Source organism: Myxine glutinosa, chromosome 1, assembly GCF_964187855.1.
Source record: "Myxine glutinosa chromosome 1, kmMyxGlut1.1, whole genome shotgun sequence".
NCBI lineage: Eukaryota > Metazoa > Chordata > Myxini > Myxiniformes > Myxinidae > Myxine > Myxine glutinosa.
Window position 1 is genome coordinate 424,326,230 of NC_136261.1, and position 17,642 is coordinate 424,343,871.

General features: G+C 45.3%; 1 protein-coding gene across 6 annotated transcripts in view; it reads right to left on the bottom strand.

Annotated features, from left to right (window-relative positions):
• Positions 1-3,514: 3,514 nt before the first annotated feature.
• The window catches only part of LOC144888260 (E3 ubiquitin/ISG15 ligase TRIM25-like), a 132,183-nt gene continuing 118,055 nt past the window's right edge, over positions 3,515-17,642 (bottom strand). For 4 of the 6 annotated variants that reach the window (XM_078770605.1, XM_078770604.1, XM_078770603.1 and 1 more), the window contains 2 exons: positions 8,435-8,527; positions 3,515-4,205 (listed from right to left, as the gene is read on the bottom strand). In XM_078770605.1, the coding sequence (XP_078626731.1) occupies positions 3,682-4,205; positions 8,435-8,527 (617 nt within the window). In that variant the 3' untranslated portion in view covers positions 3,515-3,681. Of the gene's footprint in view, positions 4,206-8,430; positions 8,528-17,642 lie in introns of all 6 variants that reach the window. The other 2 variants (XM_078770608.1, XM_078770607.1) reach the window with 1 other exon arrangement.

Here is a 17,642-nt window from a genome sequence, read left to right on the forward strand (position 1 = left end):
CACCGGGATGAGCCCCATACCACGCATTGATGGATCATCTTACCTTTCAAACACCATGATGAGCCCATACCACGCATTGAAGGATCATCCTACCTGTGAAACACCGTGATGAGCCCCCTACCACGCATTGATGGATCATCCTACCTGTGAAACACCATGATGAGCCCCATATCGCGCATTGATGGATCATCCTACCTGTGAAACACCATGATGAGCCCCTATCGCGCATTGATGGATCATCCTACCTGTGAAACACCGGGATGAGCCCCCTAGGGGATCAATGGATCATCCTACCTGAGAAACACCATGATGAGCCCCATATCGCGCATTGATGGATCATCCCACCCGTGAAACACCAAGATGAGACCCATACTGCGCATTGATGGATCATCCCACCAGTGAAACACCGTGGTGAGCCCCCTACTGCGCATTGATGGATCATCCTACCTGTGAAACACCGTAATGAACCCCCGACCGTGCATTGATGGATCATCCCACCTGTGAAACACCGGGATGAGCCCCATACCCCGCATTGATGGATCATCCTACCTGTGAAACACCATGATGAGCCCCATACCGCACATTGATGGATCATCCTAAATGTGAAACACCAGAATGATACCCATATCGCGCATTGATGGATCATCCTACCTGTGAAACACCATGATGGGCCCCATATCGCGCATTGATGGATCATCCTCCCTGTGAAACACCATGATGAGCCCCTATCGCGCATTGATGAATCATCCTACCTGTGAAACACCAGGATGAGCCCCCTAGGGGATCAATGGATCATACTCCCTGTGAAACACCATGATGAGCCCCATATCGCACATTGATGGATCATCCCCCCCATGAAACACCAAGATGAGCCCCATACTGCGCATTGATGGATCATCCCACCAGTGAAACACTGTGGTGAGCCCCCTACCGCGCATTGATGGATCATCCTACCTGTGAAACACCGTAATGAACCCCCTACCGTGCATCGATGGATCATCCCACCTGTGAAACACCGGGATGAGCCCCATACCACGCATTGATGGATCATCCCACCTGTGAAACACCAGGATGAGCCCCATATCGCGCATTGATGGATCATCCTACCTGTGAAACACCATGATGAGCCCCATATCACACATTGATGGATCATCCTACCTGTGAAACACCGTGATGAGCCCCATACCGCTCATTGATGGATCATCCTACCTGTGAAACAACATTATGAGTCCCCTATCACCCATTGATGGATCATCCTACCTGTGAAACACCAGGATGAGACCCCTACCGCTCAATGACGGATCATCCTACCTGGGAAACATTGATGGACTATCCTACCTGTGAAACACCGTGATGAGTCCCCTATCACGCATTGATGGATCATCCTATCTGTGAAACACCATGATGAGTCTCCTCACGCACATTGATGGATCATCCTACCTGTGAAACACCGGGATGAGCCCCCATCCACACATTGATGGATCATCCTCCCTGTGAAAAATACATCGCATTGATGGATCATGTTACTTGCTCCTCCCCAAACCCCGGCCACGGTGTACCTCCGAGCCCCAAGAGCAGTCACGGCAGAAAGATGTGTTATTCTGTATGTCAAAGATCAATGGTGAAACCACACCAATTGTTACCAACAAACAAGTATTGTATTAAGGTCACACAAGAATAACAGTACAATAACAATAGTAATCAATTGTACAACCAATATATCATGCCTATGATGGTACCATCAGTTTCGTATATTGTAACTCTGTGCTCCAAGTGAGCAGAAAAAGATCATTCCCAATGTCTCTATCCCGATCAAGCCAAAGTCGATCCATGCTCCCGTGATCGTGAGAATGATGTCTTATCGAGACCAGAATCCCGTTGGGTTGACAGTCACGTTGCCAAAGATGGGCGAAGGTACCCTCAAGAGGCGACTGGGAAATCACACCTTCTGGTGTGGACGTTCAACGACTCCCAATCGGTGAACCGCAGATTTCCCACTCAAAAGCCATGTTTCACACACACACCAAGTTAACGTCTGGATGCGGTGAAAATGGTTGAAGCGAGGTGAAAAACCTGGAGCGATGCAAAAATCGGGCATGAGTCAAAATGGCCAACGGCCCGCTCTCGAGACGTAATGGCACTCCAACGATTCTCTTCGGAATCGACCGCAAAACCTGTCACGCAGGTTTATCTGTCACAGCGATAACAACTCTGTCGCAGGAATCCCTTTCCCAGGAAACCCAAAGTACACTCGTGACCCCCATTCGTCAGCGTTTGCTCAAGACCTCCAAGCAGCTCGGCTCCTTCTTGTCCGACTCACTCGCTCCGCCTCATTTATTCCTCTTCCGCATCTTATTCCGGTTCGGGTTTCTTTTAAAACATTAACTTTTTTTACCTTTTGAAAATAATTATCTCTATTTCACTGAAACGATAACAATAATAGTACATGGAACCAAAAATGTTTACAGTGGATGAAAACCACAACAACGGAAGTGACGAATCCGTAACAATCACCTTACCTGTGAAACACCGTGATGAGCCCCCTACCGCACATTGATGGATCATCCTACATAGGAAACACCCTTATTTTCAATTCCACTGCATTGCTCCCTATTGTGACATCACGAAGCACGTTTCGTACATGTTTTATAACAGGTTTTTCACTCACGATACAAACGTAACACCTGCGAAGATTCGTCATACAGTTTGTACTGTCAACATTCAATGGCGTCGATGTGTAAAATAAAAAAGAGAAGTGAATTGGTGAATGTTTAACATGAAGGTGTTTTTACCTGTTCTTTGTTTAAATATCCGGGGATAGCGAGATCTAAGTCACCACTTCCAAAAATTGTACGGTCGAGATTCCACCAATTGTGCAAATTCGAGAGTGAACCTCAACCTGCCCCTCCCGAGTGCAATGTCGCCCTGAGGGCAGCCCCTGTATGACCACGGTATACCTCCCGCTAGGTGAATATTAATTGTTAATCACAGCACATGATGCGACGCCTTCTCTGGAATTTGCATTCACCTGATGACGCTAAATTAACTTAGTGACGTCACTATACTGGTTATTAAATGATTTTATCTCTGTGTTTTGATTGGATGGAAGAGATTTCCACAAAGATTGAGATTAAAACCTCCGTGGGAAACAATGAGAACCTGAAGTTTCGGGTGTGAACCCTTCATCGGATCAAAAGAGATATTAACACCGGAAAGGTCACCTGGCCATGTTTCCAACGGTATGATTCGCGATACCTGATGAACGTTCTGTTAATTCTATCCATGGATCCACATTCTACCTGTGATCCGATCCAAACCCACTCTCACCTTCACGACTTAACGCCCGTGCTCCATTCCAGGTAAACACAAAGGGTTTCATCTACCTGGAGGGACTTTCTTCACTCAAACATTCCATTCAATCACACCTTTGAAGAAGAAGAATCCGTATTGTCTCGTGAGGAGTGAAGAGTTCGGGTTAAAGTTAATTTCGCATTAAATCAGACAAACAATGAGCTTATTAAATTATATAAACTTTATTATAATATAAACATTAATCAGTAATCACTTCGTCATGAACAGGTAAATCACATCGTCATGAACAGGTGAATCACATCGTCATGAACAGGTAAATGACTTTATTGATTTGAACTCAAAATAACCGGATCAGTTCGTGATGAAAGTTTATTTCACTAAATGCACAAAATGAACGGAACCATCAACATAAACCCCAATAGCGGGTTTAACGGGGTCCGTGAAGTTCCCCCTGAACACGTGCAGGACCCGCGAGTCCCCGAAACACGTCAACTCTCCCGCCTCGCAATCCAAGAAGAACCCAAACCGTTCATGATCCCCCGGGACGGACAGGGAGGTTCGTTGTTTGTTGTGAAATGCGGAGAATTTGTTATTACATTTAGATAAACACCAAGACTCGGGATTCATTCCCAACCCGCTCTTTCCCCCTTTTCTCCCCATGGAGTTTAAACAGATTCCGATTCCCCACCAACAACTCGACCCCACATCGACCTCCCAGTAATGACGACCTGAGGAGAAACAATCACGGGAAACAACTTGATCCAAACAATCAAACCGATCAGGATGTTCCGGGTAATGATTCCTGGTCCCGGTTCCAGTCACCGTCCTGAGATCCCGGGAGATCTTGATCCGTCGATGTGCAGAGTTTGGGTCCAGACTCAGGCTCCGTCCATCTGCGGACACGACACGGGGTCATGGACATTGTTAGACAAACGGACAAAAACACAAACCATTAATCTCTATCACAAAAAAACTTTTATTACAACAATTGTTTTATTTATTTATGCATATTGCCGATGTTACCCTCTCCCCCCCCCCCCGCCCCCCATCCCCCCGCGTAATGCTGTGGGAACATTGCCGATGTTACCCTCTCCCCCATCCGCCCATGCCCCCACGTGATGCTGTGGGAACATTGCCGATGTTACCCTCTCCCCCCTCCCCCATGCCCCCACGTGATGCTGTGGGAACATTGCCGATGTTACCCTCTCCCCCCTCCGCCCATGCCCCCACGTGATGCTGTGGGAACATTGCCGATGTTACCCTCTCCCCCCTCCCCCCATGCCCCCACGTGATGCTGTGGGAACATTGCCGATGTTACCCTCTCCCCCCTCCGCCCATGCCCCCACGTGATGCTGTGGGAACATTGCCGATGTTACCCTCTCCCCCCTCCCCCCATGCCCCCACGTGATGCTGTGGGAACATTGCCGATGTTACCCTCTCCCCCATCCCGCCATGCCCCCACGTGATGCTGTTGGCACATTGCCGATGTTACCCTCTCCTCCCCTCCCCCCACGTGATGCTGTTGGCACATTGCCGATGTTACCCTCTCACCCCCTCCCCCACGCCCCCACGTCATGCCGTGCGCACATTACCGATGTTACCCTCTCCCCTTCATAAAGGTGTGTTTTCACCCTGAGTCTGGAGTTTGTAACTTAAAAGATGTCGCCGTGGATAAGGAACAATGGCGGACAGACAATGATGTTTATATATACTAGGGCATGCCCGTACTATATCTATATCTAAAATTATATCCCCCCCTCTATTTACATGAAATGGTTTGGTTCATGAAATGTTTTGGTTCATTCGCAACGCCAAAGCGAACGGCGAACGCTTTACATGAAATGGTTTGGTTCATTAAATGTTTTGGTCCATTCGCAACGCCAAAGCGAACGGCGAACGGCTTGCGAGTACAGTGACAATCCCCCCGGGGTTTTAATTAGTTTTAAAACATCGTTTAACGCCAACATAGCGCCAACATAGTTTGCCGACGGGAAATAAATGAATACGCTCTCAAATGTGCCATCCGAGGCAGAGTGTGTTCGCCACGTTCGGCACACGCGATAGCTCGCTGCTCTCTGATTGGTTGAATCGTTTTTTGGACATAGCTCGGTAAGTAATTGTCCGATTAATATGAAACCTTGAAAAGGCACATCCTTGGGTCCCCAGCAATATACCTGGCAAGTTTAAAGTATATCGGACCCGTGGTTGTCGAGAAACAGCGGTCACAGACAAACAAACGTACAAACAAACAAACGTACAAACAAACAAACGTACAAACAAACAAACACACAGAGATTACTGGAATTATAGATAGATATATCGATGTGTCTATTGATGTGGAAGTGACGCGTCGTATAATGAAAGCAGATCGGACAAAAGGGGGAAAACAAAATAGGACAACAAAGGCGAGGCACGGGGGGTAGGGGGGGGGGGCTGCTTCGTTCATTGATGTACATACTTTTGATCTCACCTGGAACAAAGTTCAGGTGAGCTTATGCGATGGCGCGTCGTCCGCCCGTAAACACTTGCAACTTATTTTGCGAAACCGCTGATGAGATTTTGACCAAGTTTGGCACAAATTGTATTTGTTGTGTTCTGTCTAAAGTTTGTTCGGGGCAATAAAAAAAAGTCGGGGCCTCAGGGGGTCAAAGTGGATCCACGTTTGACCCCAAAATAGGTATTTGCTTTTTCCCTGAAACGACAAACACTATTTCGATGAAACTTCCCCACAACCTTCACCACCCGTGATGTACAAATGTTTGTTCAAGGAATTACAAAAGAAGGTAAACTGGGTGGGGGGGAGTGGACACCAAACTAGGTTTGTTTTAGTTCGTTTGATTCTACCTGCTGCCCTGTCTTCGAGCAACCATTGTAATTGGTTTAAAATACCTTTAGTCAATGCAGTATACTGGTTATTCTACCAGGTGAGCGCCAGAGGTGTTGCCCATATTTTTACTCTTTAAATGAAGGAACTAAATAAAATACTCAATCTGAGGGAGCAGGGGTGTTCTATCCATTACCAAGCTGCTTGGAGACCGCTCGCGAAGCAGCTCAAGCACTCAAGCAAGCTTTATTGTACAGAAACCGACCTGTTCTGACACAGGGCATACTTGAGTTGAGTTGACAAAATAGGGGGAATTAAGACCCCAAGCTAAGTGATCTGAACGCAGGCTGACCAAAGATAAGCCTGTTAGTGTAAATTATCTTAAACACACACACACAAACACCCAGTTGTCATTCATGTAATCCCTTGGAGGTGAAGTATGTATGCAAAGTTTGGGTGTGCTACGTTTTATAGTTTTGGAGTTATGGAGGAGACGGACGGACGGATGGGCGCACGCACACGCGCGCACACACACACACACACACACACACACACACACACACACACACACACACACACACACACACACACACACACACACACACACACACACACACACACACACACACACACACACCTTTTTATTATTATAGATATGTGATTCCACAATGTTTGTCGATGTAAGATGTTTACGTGAGAGATTGGGAAATATCTTACAAATTCCTTCAGGTTTGTAAATTTTATCTGGGATGAACGAGCAATTTATACCGGATTATGTTACAGAACGAACCAGGATTTGTCAAGAAATATCTTGTTCTGATTACATCGTTGGTGAGAGGGGGAGGGAGAGAGAAAGAGGGGAATGGGGTGGTGGGGAAGAGAGAGAAGGGGGATGGGGTAGTGGGGAAGAGAGAGAGAGGGGGATGGGGTAGTGGGGAAGAGAGAGATGGGGGGATGGGGTTGTGGGAAAGAGAGAGAGGAGGATGGGGTAGTGGGGAAGAGAGAGAGAGGGGGATGGGGTAGTGGGGAAGAGAGAGATGGGGGGATGTGGTTGTGGGAAAGAGAGAGAGGAGGATGGGGTAGTGGGGAAGAGAGAGAGGGGGGATGGGGTAGTGGGGAAGAGAAAGGTGTAGAGAGGGGCAGAGAGAGAGGGGATGGGGTAGTGTAGAAGAGAGAGAGGGATGGGGTTGTGGGGAAGAGAGAGGGGATGGGGCTGTGGGGAAGAGAGAGGGGATGGGGCTGTGGGGAAGAGAGAGGGGATGGGGTTGTGGGAAAGAGAGAGAGGGGATGGGGTAGTGGGAAAGAGAGAGAGGTGGATGGGGTAGTGGGAAAGAGAGAGAGGAGGATGGGGTAGTGGGGGAGAGAGAGAGGGGGGTGGGGTACTGGGGAAGAGAGAGAGGAGGATGGGGTAGTGGGGGAGAGCGAGAAGGGGGTGGGGTAGTGGGGGAGAGAGAGAGGGGGATGGGGTCGTGGGGAAGAGAGAGGGGGGATGGGGTAGTGGGGACGAGAGAGAGGGGGATGGGGGTAGTGGGAAAGAGAGAGGTGTAGAGAGGGGCAGAGAGAGAGGGGATGGGGTAGTGGGGAAGAGAGAGGGGATGGGCTGTGGGGAAGAGAGAGGGGATGGGGTTGTGGGAAAGAGAGAGAGGGGATGGGGTAGTGGGAAAGAGAGAGAGGAGGATGGGGTAGTGGGGGAGAGAGAGAGGGGGGTGGGGTAGTGGGGGAGAGAGAGAGGGGGGTGGGGTAGTGGGGAAGAGAGAGAGGAGGATGGGGTAGTGGGGGAGAGAGAGAGGAGGGTGGGGTAGTTGGGGAGAGAGAGAGGGGGGTGGAGTAGTGGGGAAGAGAGAGAGGGGATGGGGTAGTGGGGGAGAGAGAGAGGGGGATGGGGTAGTGGGGAAGAGAGAGAGAGGGGATGGGGTTGTGGGGAAGAGAGAGGGGGATGGAGTAGTGCGGGAGAAAGAGGTGGAGAGAGAGCGAGGGGAAGAGAGAGGGAGGGGCATGAGAGAGGAGGGAGGACAGGATGGGGATTAAGAAAGGCCTTTTATCAGCAAACACAAGTTTGGACTATCCCCTCCTCCTGGTTGGACATCGTTCAATTAAACAAACTTTGGATCTTGTGACATTTGACAAGAGGGAAAATCGAGTTGGAAAATAACTAAGTGGAATAGATTGAAGGAAAATATAAATAGGGAAATAAAACCGAAGAAAAAGGAAAGAATGAAAAGAAGAAAATATGGAATTTTAAATTATCTGTAAATGGAAGGAAGAAGAAGAACCCCCTCCCCATTTCCCTTCACTTGCAAAGTCTTCTCAAGTTGTTCTGATCCAGCTCAACCTTCTCCGGATGCTCCACCGGTGCTTCCTCAACCTTCTCCGGATGCTCCACCGGTCCTTCTGTGGAAATGATTGAAGATTTAAAAAAATTACATGATGTGAAATTCACTTGTTTTTATGTTTATGAAGATTTTTTTTCATCTTTTAACCAACAATCTAAATATAACAAACATGGGGGAAGAGACATGGAACCTCCATTTTGTATTAAATAAAATATAATATTCATTGATTCATGAAGGAAATTTCACAACATTGTTCCTACATTTCCCTCTAATGGAGGAAAATCGAGTGATCGCTAATTCGTTTTCTCCACAAGATGGAATGAATCTTTCCTTCTTCACTGGAATTGAACATCACATCATTCCAGGAACATGTGAATTCTTCAAGGAACATGTGAATTATTCAAGGTGCATGTAATTGATTCAAGGTACATGTGAATAATTCAAGATACATGTGAATGATTCAAGGAACATGTGAATTATTCAAGGAACATGTGAATTATTCAATGTGCATGTAATTGATTCAAGGTACATGTGAATGATTCAAGGTACATGTGAATGATTTAAGTTACATGTGAATGATTCAAAATGCATGTGAATGATTTTAGGAACATGTGAATGATTTAAGTTGATGTGAGATCGTTCTTGGTAAAATTAATCTGTTGATCGCTCCGTGATAAAATTATAGATTTAAAAATTCCCTTTACCAACTTAGAATTTTTATCTCACCTGGACTTTAGTACGGTGAGCTTACGCGATCGGGGATTGTCCATAAGTGAGTGAGGGAGGGAGTGAGTGAGGGATTGGGTGAGGGATTGGGTGCGGGATTGGGTGAGAGATTGGGTCTGTAAACACTTCAGTCATTATCGCTTGAACCAAACACATGATTTTGATGAAATTTGAACATAAGCTTCATATCTGATGCCGAATGAAGGTGAATTCATCACATCAAAATCTGCGCTCAATAAGGGGAACTACGGGGGTTTTCTGACCCCACAAAATAGGTATTTGATCTCTTCTCTGAAACTATACACACAATTTAGAATTTTTTTTTTTTTTTTTTTTTTTTTTTTTTTGTATACAAGATCGAGGCTCGTGAAAGAGTTAACATTAATCACAATCACTTGATCACACCTTCATCACCCATGATGTACCAAAGTTTGTTCACAGTATTTAAAATATCAGAGTCTGAGAGGGTCCGTGGGAGGTTGAGCGACTGTTGCTCCTGATCCAGGTGAGCTTCAGGACCAGCGGGCCTATTTTTTTTTTTTACGTTTCCCTGGATTCACCCAATGGTTGATCGATCCAAAATGGAAATGACAGAATTATTTTGTCCAGCCTTTCATAATGTTCATTGATCAGTTGTTTTTATCATAACAATGAATAAATTATTTGAAGATGAAAGTGAGAACAACTCATTCACCTGACATGTTCCACGTGACGCATCACTGTGTAATCAGTGTGGATGTTTTATGTACAACAACAACAGGCATTTTAAGGCCATTTTCCCTGCTAGAGTGGGGGTTAGCCTTGCGGCCCCCATGACAATCTTCTCCATTTTGCCCTATTTTCTGCATCTCTCCTTGTTAACCCCCTTGCCCGCATTTCTTCTTCCACCATCTTCAGCCAAGTCTTTCTCGGTCTTCCCCATCCTCTATTTCCTTCTACATTCATTTCCATCACTCTTCTCAACCAGTCACTTTCATCCTTCCTCAACACATGACCAAACCATCTCAACCTGTTTCTCTTCACAGCATCCATCACATGTGTTTCATGTACAACACCTGGAAATATTAACCAAAAGTTTCTGCTTCGTTTGTGATGTTCCGTGAACACTTCACTGCACAGAATTCATTTTGACAACTTTTACACAAAGATTCTCCACTTTTACAAACCTTCACAATTACAGTTCATGAGGAGAATAAAACAATGAATGAATGATCAGTAACATCGACTTGGATGTTAAGTTTTGCAGAAACACCAAGTTCATGTCCTGATTCTTCACAATCTCAACTAATGACCTCATTCACCTGTAAAATGTTTGTTTTCTGCACAAAATAAGATTTCTCTCCCTCACTGGCCGATCCTCCGACAATCCCGGATCACAACTTTGTGGATTTCATGTTATGAATTTTATAATTCATGAAAAAGGATTTAAATTCTGTTAGTCTTGTATTTCTGGTCCATAATGTTTCTTTATCATAACAAAATTAACTAGAACGGCACCTGGTAGAGCACATACCTCCACCAGGCCGAACAGTTTATGTTTTGTATCCACTGAAAGACCGGATCTGGATCCAGACCTGAACCAAAGTCGAATCGGCTTGTTATTGTCACCCAACCAACTCATTCACCAAGTTTTGCCAGAACTCATTCACAACTTTTTTAAATATCGTGTGACGCAGTGTATCGTTTTTGGCCCCAACTCTCAATGATGTGGAATCCGTTAAAAATTCTCTGTTCCAGATCTGGATTCGGATCTTCACGAAATCGTATGAATTCGGCCTCGTCACACACCCAACCTATCTACAAAATTCCGTCCGAATCCATCCACAACTTTTTGAGATATCCTGCTCACAGACAAACAAACAAGACAGACAGACACATAGACAAGGGTGAAAATATAACCTCCATCCACCTTCCGAGGCAGAGGGAATACGTGGAATGTAAGAAAGTTATTTCCTGGAAATTTTATATTTCCGGAGTAGAACATATTGTTCGGGTTTTGAGAACCCTGCACTTCGTAAATTGTCGTAAATGTACCCTTTGTAAATAATTCTTTTTGTAAATACCTCCATTCATTGTAAAGGTCAAAGATCGTCCCCTAGTTAGTGCACATTGCAACACGTAGCGAATCATCGGCCCTTTTCATAGTTATTTCGTTATTATGTGCTCCAGGTAAGGCTGTGTTTCCAATAGTTCACTATACGTTGCATCAATCAAATAAGATAGGCCCCATTCGGTCCATTTGCTCTCCCTCTTAGTGTAGGCTGGTATGTCATTTCGTGTTTTTTTTTTTGTTAAAAGCAAAATTCCACTTGATTCCATGTCTTTGGGGTGTCACATGTTCGAGAAAATAGGTTGTTAATTTTTTTAAACGGATGAAGGGTGTCAAATCCAAGATGGCCGCCAAAATATATAAATTCCATTAAAACTGGTATTCTGAACACAGTATGAGGTCCAAATTAATGATAATACCCATAATTTCAATACCAAGGAGTTCAAAATCAAAATCAAAATCCAAGATGGCCGCCACTTCTTAAATAACCACAGTGCAAAAACGTAATGTTCTTGATAACACAAATTGTGAATGATGAAATAGGTCCATTTTGGTGGTAATGCCCACATAAGTAATGCTAGGCCATTGGGGAAACATGTTACTGATTCGTTGAAATCGGTGGATGCCAGCCATAGTGAGAAATAGTGAGAAAATCCAATATGGCTACCACTGTTTTACACAAAGGTCGACATTGCTATAACAATGATAGCATAATGTAATTTCCTGTTTGACCATATTTAAATATTCCTGTCTCACAATCATCCGTTTTACCTGACAAGTCCTTGTGTTCATCTCCCACAATGTTCTGAGCTGATTGTTCATTGTTGCTACAGCCGTAGTTCAAACAGCTACAGACCTCTGTGCATGGGAGTTTATTGCTGCGGCAACTACAGTAGTTTCCTTTGCATCCTGATTTGCAGCCACATTTTACCAGCTTAGTCACAGTGGTTATTTATTGGCCTTGTGGTTATTTATTTGCCTCTGTGCAAAAATGGCCTCTAAAGGTGGTTATTTATTTTTATATAGTCACGGCCTCTGGTGCTGGAGGGTTCAAACACATCACCGGAAGAAATCTATTTTCCTCTGACTTCCATCCGTAGTCAGTGGGAGAAGGAAGAGACGGTTGACTTTCGCATGCCTGCATCCATATCATTGCAATATAATTTGCTCGCAGAATGTGTGGTGTCAATGATCCAGAGGTTGGAGGCAGACTCTCTCCCTCGGCCTGTCGATTTGAGTACAAGAACCATCGTAGTGCATTTACTTTGGTGTGTGTTTTGGATCTGTACAACAAGCAAACGAACCTTTCCAGTTGGTCAATTGCGTTTGGAGAGGGTGTAGCAGCAGATTTGCCAAGTGAAGCAAGTGAATCCAGTATCATGTCATCGCAGGACATGAACACCTTCATACACCAGTCCTTTGCCCTGCCGGCGAACCTGCCACACATATCTGATCCTGTGAAAGAATGAAACCCGAGAATAGCTGAGGCGCGGTTAACTCCTAACTTTTCAAAGATAGGTTTGACTGCAATTTTCCTATTCAGTTTTCCTTTTCCGGTAAGGAAATATGTCTCAGCAGGTAGCTGTGGATACATGTGGATCATCAGCAAGAAGACATCGGTATCTGGAGAGTCTGTGACATCGGTATCTGTGACAAGTTCTACATCGTCGTTAACTGTTAGGGCATGGAGCAAGAGTAACGTATCCGCTTCTTCATGACCGTGTTTTACCAATTCATCAGGCACACTTACATTGCCTTTTGTCTCAGTGCCGAAGGTTACCATGAACTTCTTCAATTTGTTGGCAGAGCTGTTGCTGTGATCCAGAGTCTTTGCAGCTAAATATTCTACAAGTTCTGCCTTGGTTTTGACACTTGAAAGGAAGTCCTTCAAGGAAATATTCTGGATCAGTGTACTATCTTGGATGTGATAGTAGGTCGAGTTTCCCTTTGTTCTCTTTTTTCTCATTTGCTCTTTCAGAGAACTTTCGACGTATCTGTCAAATACCAGTCTTACTTCGTCGTAGTTAGCTGCAATCCTGATAAGCTTTTCAAGAAATGACATGGCAAAATCACTGCATGTTTTCATTTTGTCTGTCTTGGAGATGGAGTTAACGAGGGCCATGCCATCTATGACTACAACTTTAAATTTCTCAGACATGTCGGACATGTCAGTTGAAACTTCTTGCTCAGGCTGCGCTTCTTGTACTTCAGGCGCCTCGGCTTGGGGTGGTACTTCAGTTTGGGAGTTTTCACTCAATACTTGGTCGCCAGAAACACTCGGTATGGCATTAGCTGGATCGCTTGTGGCTTCTGTTGGGCTAGGTTGCTCCTTGGTAACTAGCGCTTCAAGATGATGAAGGACCTTAGCCTTGTCATATGCTAGGAGAAGTGACCCATCCGAAGCGAAAAGGGCACGTGGAACAATTCCAAATTCATACTTCCCAATACAGTCCTTTAGATCAAGGTCTGGACGGCTTCTTGATTCTACTATAAACCTCTGTCGGAGTCCTCGTTCTTCTTTGACTTTAATGAGTTTGTCACCTGCTTTCACTTTCTTCACTGTGTTGGCACTTTTGAAAGTGCCTATGTTCTTTCTCTTCATTGGATCCCACACTGAAAGTTTTCCTTCTGTAAGGCGTTCTTTGACAAATGTCTGGAACAACTGTTGTCTGATGGCATCGCGGTCTACTATGTCCTTTGTTACCTTTTCATCAATTACTTTCTTGGTAAGAAGGTTACACAGGTCACTCTCATCGGTTACGAATGGGTCTCCATGAACAACAAATACCTCTGTCAATCTAGCGGAATTTCTCATTACTCGGGTGGACTTTCCCCCTGTGATCTCGTGGTGTTGATCTCTGGTATCAGCACCTTCCATGCCATATTCTCTTTGAAACTCCTCTACTAGATTAGACAAGTCAGGTGCAATCAGGAAGAAACGGTCCAGAGCTCTCTCAATTTGGGTTATTCCAGTAATGCCTCCAATGACCTTGAGTTTGCGGTTCTCCTGCTCAATTCCGTGATCTGGACTTATTGAAGTGAATGCAGCAATCCCCTTCGTCACACAGAAATTTCCATTCAGGAGTTCTGCCCAGACATCTGGAAAAAACTTGTTCTGTTTGCTGCATTGTTGACAGGTACAAAAGGAGCAAACGTGCGTTGTTCAGGTGGTCGTGAGCAAAGAAGTACTTGATAAGAGCTTCAGTGCTTTCCATATGCAGCAGCAGGCCCCGTTGTCTGGTAGCTCTAATATACTGAAGGATAGTTTCAAACTGCCTCAAGTAGTTATGGATGTAGTGTTGAATTGGTGCTGGATTGCTTTCAAACTGTCCCAACTTTGTGAGGATATCTCTAGATTCGAACATGGTCATGGTTTCTCTGACGGCATCTCTGAGGTTTTGACGGTTGCCTGTGTTCATACTGATATCTTTCTGATATGCTTTTTCCAAATCAATGGACGCTTCACTTAGGAACACTTTATCTTCTGGTGCTTTTGTTAGGAACCTGTCAAAGTAGAGATGGCATAGAGCAAGCAATGTTACAGTATGTGCTTCTAGGGACCTGTAGAGATGTTTTCCATTTAGGATTTGCGTTACGGTTGTTGGAGAATATAGTCCAGCTTCGACCCAAGCCTGGTCAATGCCGCTTCCTTCTGCCATATTGAAATTGAATTTGAATTTTACTGCCATATTGAAATTAATTGTTTTTGAACTCCTTGGTATTGAAATTATGGGTATTATCATTAATTTGGACCTCATACTGTGTTCAGAATACCAGTTTTAATGGAATTTATATATTTTGGCGGCCATCTTGGATTTGACACCCTTAATCCGTTTAAAAAAATTAACAACCTATTTTTTCGAACATGTGACACCCCAAAGACAAGGAATCAAGTGGAATTTTGCTTTTAACAAAAAAAAAAAACACAACAGCCATTTTTAAGACATAGCAGCCTACACTATTTGTGTAGAATTAATAAATACCTGTTCCTCATTAATCGTTTGGTTTCATTCTCGTCCGATCGTCTTTGTCTTTTCCCAATTGAGTACCTGTGGCGCGATTTTGGCCAAACCGCTTTTAATCGGGTTTAGTATTTGGTTAGCGGCCCGCGTCGCAGCTTGCTTCGCTCGGCGCAATCCATCCATTACGCTGCGGCCCGGGCAGGAGTATTTCCTCGCTTACCGGAAGGCGTGGGTACTTAGGTCATAGGAAGAATTGGCCTACTACCCTATTCAGCGCTGACCGGGAGTGGCGAGATACCCCCAGGACCGGTCGGACGGCCAGCTTAATAGGACAAGGGGATTAACCCCCCCCCCTTGCTAACGGGAGTGCCGTCCCCCGGATCCATAACAATTGGTGTCAGGGAGTGGGATTTGAGGCCGGAACCAAATTTTTAAGAACATCGAAAAAAAATTTGGTCTAAATTACGAGCGGCCGAAATTTTTGTTAACACCACCAAATTTAAATCGTGCCATGGATGGTCAAGGTGGTAGGATACCGGTAGGGGAGGTAGAAGAGGGTTTAGAGGCAGCACAGGACCCCAGGGAGGAATTGGGAGAGAGAGAGGAGGAAAGCAATGAAAATGTGGTGGAGGGGGTTTCAGGCCCACGAGATGGCGGCGCCTCACACAAGGATGCAAGAGCACAAAATGGCGCCTCACACATGGTTGTGACGCCCGAGCCTGCGATACCAGGGGACTTGCAATCATGTATGGCCGAAATTTTGGCATGGATGGTATGGAGGGATCAAAAACTTAATACAATGAGGGACGAAAGGAGGGCTCAGAGAGAAGAATTGGGAAATCTAATTGAAGGGTGTTGTAAGAGAATGGGTGACCAAATCGGGGAGGTAAATGAGGGGTTGGCGAGGGACAAGGCCACATATGAGGTAAGGGAAGCCGAGAGGGAGGGTAACTGCAGGTTGAGCGAAGAGGTCGCGGGGGTACGCGACAGGGTAACGCAGGTTGAGAAGCGCGGGTTGAGCGAGGTGGAGTAGAGCGTGGCCAAAATAACGGGTATAGAGATCGCGACCCGGGGTATGGGGCAGCCGGCGACCGCTGAAGTAGAGAAAATTTTTATTAGAGCCAGCGGCCGTCGAGGAAAAAGAAAAAGAAATAATTCAAAAAGCGGATTTCAATAGTGGAAATTGGATTTGAGCAGACAGCAGATGTAGAAAAGCACTCACAGCAGAGAGAAAAAATGGATTGTGCACAAAGTCTAAGCTCACACCTTGATGCCGTGCTTAACCCCAATAAAGATTTGCAGGTGTTGGAGCAGGGAGGAAGAAGAACCCCAAGGTGAGATGGGCTGTGTATGGTGCAAAAAGGTTTTTCGGAAAAGTGTTTGGCACGAGAGGGTTTGTCGCGTGATTGGGGTCGACATGGCACCCGGGCATTTGTGGGAGGTCCGTGGTGCATGGTGTGAGAAAGAATGGCGCGCGTGTAAGAAAAAGTGTGCGTAGGAGAGTGAGTGTGTGACAGAGTATGGGAGTGATACCGGGTGCGAGAGAGAATGCACGTCAGAGGGTATGTGTGAAACAGAGAGTACGGAGTAGGGTGGAGTAAAAATATCATTTAAAATTTTTTTATAAGCTAGTATATGGGAAATGTGCCAAATGACCATAGAAACAATCCTGCAAAATTATAATTATTTCTGACCACTCCTTCATCGCCTTCAATCTGATTGAAATTTTGCCATATTATCGCATTTCGACATATATCGCATTTCGTGATACATGCTTTGATCCACCATTGACCACGAGGTGACTTGGAGAAGAAAGGGGGCACCAGAACAGGGTGTGGCCCACCCCCGCAACATCAAAGGCATGGCCACAAAGCCCTCAGCCAGCCAACCAGGGCTGAGGAGCGTCACCGACGGGGGTGGTTTGGTGAGCTGCGTAGTGATACGCACCCCGTTTATATTAGCACTGGCTGGGACTATTTATGCCAGATGAGACGATTTGCTGCACTTGGGCGATTGCTGCACTCCTGCCACCCCTCTTCAATTCATGTGAGTGAGTTCGTGTTGTTTGTGCTGTCTGTCTGTCTGTCTGGGCAACCCTAAGTTAAGCCTGTAATAAGTTGTTTTTGTTTGTTTTTAGAACGATGGCGGTCACAAGAGATCAGGTTACATACATGCGTGATATTTGGAGCTCCATGAGACATCCAAACTAACGTTCTCCCAACGTACGCTGATGTCATGAAAGGATACCTTCAATCTCGGCAACAGCTTAGGACGGAGAATGGCAAATACCGTTCATTTGGTGACATATCTCACAAACTGTGCTATGAAATTCAAGAGGTATGGGAAACGGCCTCTCTTCCAACGGTATCGCATGCGCAAGTGATTGAAAAACTCAGATCTTTCCATGACAAGTACAATTCAATCCTAAAAGTCTA